The sequence below is a fragment of the Dromiciops gliroides genome, chromosome 1, assembly GCF_019393635.1.
Source record: "Dromiciops gliroides isolate mDroGli1 chromosome 1, mDroGli1.pri, whole genome shotgun sequence".
Taxonomy (NCBI): Eukaryota; Metazoa; Chordata; class Mammalia; order Microbiotheria; family Microbiotheriidae; genus Dromiciops; species Dromiciops gliroides.
The window spans coordinates 81,491,962-81,497,398 of record NC_057861.1 but is presented as its reverse complement, the minus strand read 5'-3'; the positions used below and the strand labels follow the sequence as shown (position 1 = coordinate 81,497,398).

Sequence of the window (5,437 nt, the reverse complement as noted above, 5' to 3'; positions counted from 1 at the left end):
TTAACCATTTACCAATCCACCCAATTGCATTATTGTTGAGCCCATAGCTGTCCAATCTTTTGCATGAGTAGCATAAGAGACTTTGTCAAAAGCTATGCTAATAAATCTTGGTTAGATGTTGGATATATCTATAGTATTCTGCTGAACTTCCAGCTTCACAACTTTCTTCTTGGTAACTCCCCCTCCACTTACCCCAGTCTCCCTTCCCCCATCCACTCCCATCCCCCTGCCCCAGTCCAAAGAAAGATTAGAAACATGTTCAGCTGATATTTCAATGTTTTATTAAAGAAATCTTACAAAAGAATATTTTTTTCAGGGGAAGGGAAGCACACATTGCCTGTTGACCATGGACTTAGTCAGTTGATGCTGTGGCCAGTCTAATGGATAAATAGGGGAAGGGGTGGGGAGTATAGCTCATCCAACTTAGAGCTACCCAGAGGGGTCCCCCCCCATCAATGGTCAATGAGGCCAAGCAAGTTCTGGCCAATGGGACCAGATACAATTAGTACAGGGTTAATATAGTCTATATATTAATCTGAAGAAAGTCTAATAAAAAATAAATCTATAGGGAGAAGTTGGCAGAGCACAGGACTATGGCTGGCAAATCAGCCAGAATCTAGGGGACTGTCAGATACACCCTGCCTCCTACTCCCTTGGAAAGGTAGGCAGTAAGGTCCAGGAAGGCTGAACTAACCCTGGATGGACTCTCCAAAGATGGGACAGGGCTGTAAACATTTGTTAGCCAGTGTGGGGAGGATTGGGAGGGTGGGGACATGACAGTGGGGAATCCAATAGGAAAGAAATCCTGACTTCCTCTGCCCCTGGGAGACACCTCCAGGAGTGAGGTTCAGGAGGGTGGGGCAGGAAGGTGGGCCATGGCCACTGACACAGGACAGGACATGGGGCCCTGGTTGAAGGAGATAAAGGGGATCATATTACAGATCCTGCCACATGAACTTGGGACTCCAAAGATGCAGAGAAGTGGCAGGAAGCCAGGTAGTGCCTAAGGGCCAGACATTGGCTTCCTGCAGGAGGCTGCTTTTCCATCCATCCTCCCTGTGAGTTGTCAGTTTGGCCAGTGTCACTTCTGTCCAGAGCTCTGTCTGCCCCTGTTCTTTGGCAATCCCTTCCTTTCCCTTCCATCTCCTTCTCCTTGTCTGGGCAGCTCCACTGCTGTATCCACAAGCTTCTCCTTCCCCTTATGGCAGGTTTGTTCTCTCCCCTCCAGGATGGTGAGCCTATTTCAGCCTCAGCAGCAAATAAGTTTGTGAGAGTCTTGGTTCTGAAAGAAATATCAGTATAACAGGTGAGTTAGAGACAGTAGAAAGGGGCAATAGGAATTGGGGTTTGAAAAGAAAAGCATGAGTGAGGGGGTAGATGGGGGAGCTACACTGGCCATGAAGGAGGGTGATTCTTGGCTCCATCAAGGGTGACCAGACACTTGACCACAAATGACTGTCTTGAGAAAGGCTCCGAGGCCTAGACCTTTCAGACTAACCTCCACTCTTGTCCCTATCTTCCCAGAAAGGGAAATTGGTAGGGCCTTCCATTTCCAATATCAGATTTGCAAGGGGAGGGGGTAATTTTCCCCTTCAGAACTGTCCAGACCACAGAATTCAAACCAAAATTGCCCCATCCCTTGGATTCCTGGGGTTCATTTGCATATCAATACACTATGCTCCACCATCTAGGCCTGGGTGAAAGAATTTAAGGATGGGGGAGTAGGGGGCTGCCTCTTCAATTAGGACCCATTGGAAAGGAGTGGATAGGGATGTCTTCAAAAGAAAAAAATAGTAATTACTTACCTTTTAGGTGCAGACACTGAATCCCCAAGGACTTTGGAAATCAGGCACTGGAGCTTCCTTGATCCCCCTCAGCCTGCTGCCCATCACAAGGTGAATCATCACTGCCTCTCTGTTCTGCTAGGCTGGAGTGAATCACTGTAGCAAGGGTGAGGGGAAAAAAAAAAAAAGCAATGCATGTGAGCTATTAAGATAGAGATGGAGAAGAGAGACATTCTTCAAGTTCTGGGTTGCACTTGCCATCTCTCCTTGGGCTTTCTCAGGGGACTAATGTTGGTATTAGGCACCTCTCTGGGGTCAGCCTTTCTCCTATCTGGACCCCTAATCCCCCTTTCATGCTGCCTCTCTTCTCACTTATGTGTAGGAAATGGGAAACCACTCAAGATGCTAAGGAACAGACCCTTACTGACTGGATGTAATTCCCTAAGAGGATTCCCTACACCAAAAAAAGCCTTAACAGGGAGTCAGGAGAGCTGCATTCAACCACTAACTTGTTGGGTAACTTGTTGAGTCATTCAGTTGGCTCATTTCTAAAATTCTCTCTAAGGTTTCCTCTCCCAGCCCTGACATTCTAGAATTCTTTGATTCCTTACACAGGGGAGACTCTCACCTTTAGACTGCAGGAGGGATCGAGATCTCCAAGCACCCATTGCTGCTGCCATCCCTGGAAAGACTTTGTGTCTTCTCTGGGGGAGCCAGGAGGATACCCGCTGCCATGGTGGGCTCAGAATGGCTGTGGACCCCTGATTCTCACCACACGAAGGGTAAGAGGTTGGAAAGCAGGTTTTCTTTTTCTGTGTTTCTTCTCTGATGATCTTGGAGTCCAGGGTCTGAACAGTGAGCTGGCTCAATGCCAGCCTACCTTATAATTTAGCTACTCTCTATGTCCCCTGTGGCTAGTGGCCAGGAATGAGGTTAGGGGACCAGTGGCTGGATTCTTGGTTAGAAAGAGTTTCATGTGGGAGCAGGTGAAACTCTTTGTAGAGCCATGGGGATGGGGAGGAGTGAAAGGGAGTGATGGACAAAAATAAGATAAGGAAACCCACCATACTGGCTAGAGGGAAAGAGGAAGGCTAAAATTCCGGTCTTCAAGCAGCTGAGGAGGGGGGGAAAGTTAGCTGATGCTGGCATAGGTGATCCTGTGTGAAACTATGGAGGATTCAAGTAGGAGGGAGGGAGTATGGGCAAGGTGATGGGAAAACCCCTACTGCATGAGTCTTGTCTCCCAAAGTGTCCAAGTCCACCAAGTGCCAATCCCACTGGGGGATGGGGCTGACTGCCAACTCTTCCTTGGCAAGACAGCACAAGCTGCCCCTGGGAAATTAGGACATCTGGGAGAATCCTCAACCAAGTGATCCCAGAAGGGAACACCCAGAAGGGGTGGGGGTAAGAGGGGGCTAACAAAGGCTGAGGGGTGGCTGCCACCACCTCTACTCAGGCTGGGTCCCATCACTGGCAAGGGACTCAATAGCTGGGGTGAGTGATTCATCATTGTCCTCTGATTGGGTTTGCTGTTCGGTGGCATCCTCTCCCTGCTCCAGCCCTTCTTGGACCTCCTGACCTCTCTGGATCAGCTGCTCAAGGGTCTTGGGCAGAGGGTGTCGAAGGAAATGCTTGAGTTTGGGCTGAAGGGTGCCCACCACATACTGGATGATCTCTTCTTCATCAGCATCCACATACAGGGTCTGATAAAGGTCTCTCTTACGCCAGAGGAATTGGTCCAGAGGCTCCCCTTGTTTCTGGGGCAAGTCCAGCTCTCGCTTGATAGCATCCCGGGTGAGGGTCCCCTCGCTATACTGCAAGAATTCCTTCTTGAATTCCACCCAGTTCTTCACAGAGCCCTGTTTGTATTCCCACCACTTCTTTGCTGGGCCATTCATGTGGTTCTGGATCTGGGACAGCCAGTACTCTTCAGTCCCACCGACCTGCTTCAGATATTCCTCCAGGTGACTGAGGAACTCACGGGGATCCTCAAAAATCTGTGTGTCTACACCGGGACTCAGTGTCCCATCCTCAGTGGTCGAGCTCCAGGGTGGGTACTGCTGGTTCTCTGAGGGCTCGTGGCTTAAGGCCTCTCCTCCCCCGATGACCCCTGCTGGTGTTGGGGGCGTGATGGCATAGGGGCTCACCGTGTAGTCATAGGGGTCAGTCTCCTGACAGTAGCTCTCAGGGCCCCCCACGCCCACAGAGACAGTCTGGCGGGCGGCCTCCCCGCTCACTGGGTACTTGCCTCCCATGGACTCAAGCCGGTCAGCCCATTTCTCCAGCCGGTAGAAAACCTCTCGCCACACGTTCATCTCCCTCTTCACCCATCGCTCCAGGTGGGCAATGGTCTCCTGGCAGCGGGACAGGCAGGCCTTGATGGACTTCTTCCAGCGCTGTGAGTCCCCGGTGGGGACATAGCCATCCAAATTATTCTCCAGCTTCCCCACGGACCTGTGCAAGCCTTTCAGCTCCCTCTCCACCTGCTTGGATACCTCGGTGAGCAGATGCCGGTGAGTCTTCCTTACGTGCTCCAGCATCTCTGCCCGGCACTTCCCGATCTGCAGAATCACGTTGGGCTTGGCCGCTGGCCCACCCCGGGGACCGTGGTAGGTATGAAGGCCCCCACTGCTCATGTGCTCCAGCTCCATCGCTTGTGTTCTTGGGAAACAGACAAGGCAAATTCCTCCCGGGCCCACCGCAGGGGTCCGAGTTCAGCAGCCTTTCTCTCCGCTAGCCTGGCTCCTCAGAAGGGGTTAATCCTCCCAGTGCCAAAGCAAACCCCCTTCTCTTCTCGGCTTCTTGAGGAAATTAAGAGAAGAGGAGGAAAGAAAGGTGGTCTCTGGAGATCCGAGGGTGCGTACCAGTCTCCCGGCTCCACAGGTGATAGGGGCTGCTGGTCGCTTGCAAGATCAGCTCTTGCCGCCGCCGCCGCCGCTTGCCGCAGCTCCCAGGCTCTCCGCTAAAGCTGGTGAAGCTTCTAGCTGAGTAGCCTGCCTCCCTTCCCGCTGCCTCCTGGCTTTATACAGCCGGGCTCCCTGCACGTGGGCGGCCTGGCTCCTGGAACTCCGGCTCTCATTGGTGGCGGGCACCGAAGCCCTGCCAGGCTGCCCCCCCTCCCCAACTGCTGAGTGAAGCTCCACCTCTTTCCCGGCGCCCACTCAAACACTCCCCCAGAGCCGGAGCTAGAGAGAGAGAGGAGGAAAAAAAGAAAAAAAAAACACAAAAATTGCACTAACACACACACACATAGTTCAGATGGATGGATGACTAATCCCCACCTTCCTTTTCAAAGTCCGGAGGGGAGGGGAGGAGGGAGGAGGGAGGAAAGAAAAGGCTCTTACTTATTCACCAAGCCAAAGGATTTACTCCGCCAACCCTGTCATTGTGCTCTTCCCCCGCTGAACCCCTGGGGATGAAGAAGGTTGGGGCCTGGGGGCCAGGGAACCACCCACACCTCTCACCTCAGCCACCAACACTTCCCAGAGCTGGGTCAGCCCTCCCAGACCTGGACTTCCAAGAGAATGTGTGGTTGGTGTATGCAAGTGGCTGCTCGGGTAGTAGAAAGAACGCTGGCTTGGGTTCCAGCATACTGCTTTTTGACTGACTGTAGGACCTTTCTGGGACTCAGTTTCTCCCTCTATAAATGGAGG

The 5,437-nt window shown here is 52.1% G+C and overlaps 1 protein-coding gene across 1 annotated transcript; it reads right to left on the bottom strand.

Annotated features, from left to right (window-relative positions):
- Positions 1–270: 270 nt before the first annotated feature.
- On the bottom strand, positions 271–4,829 carry ARC (activity regulated cytoskeleton associated protein). Its single transcript, XM_043978929.1, has 3 exons — positions 2,413–4,829; positions 1,806–1,940; positions 271–1,282 (listed from the first exon to the last, which is right to left on the bottom strand). The coding sequence occupies exon 1, from the start codon at positions 4,433–4,435 to the stop codon at positions 3,233–3,235; it is 1,203 nt and encodes a 400-aa protein (XP_043834864.1). The 5' UTR covers positions 4,436–4,829; the 3' UTR covers positions 271–1,282; positions 1,806–1,940; positions 2,413–3,232.
- Between the last annotated feature and the right edge of the window lie 608 nt (positions 4,830–5,437).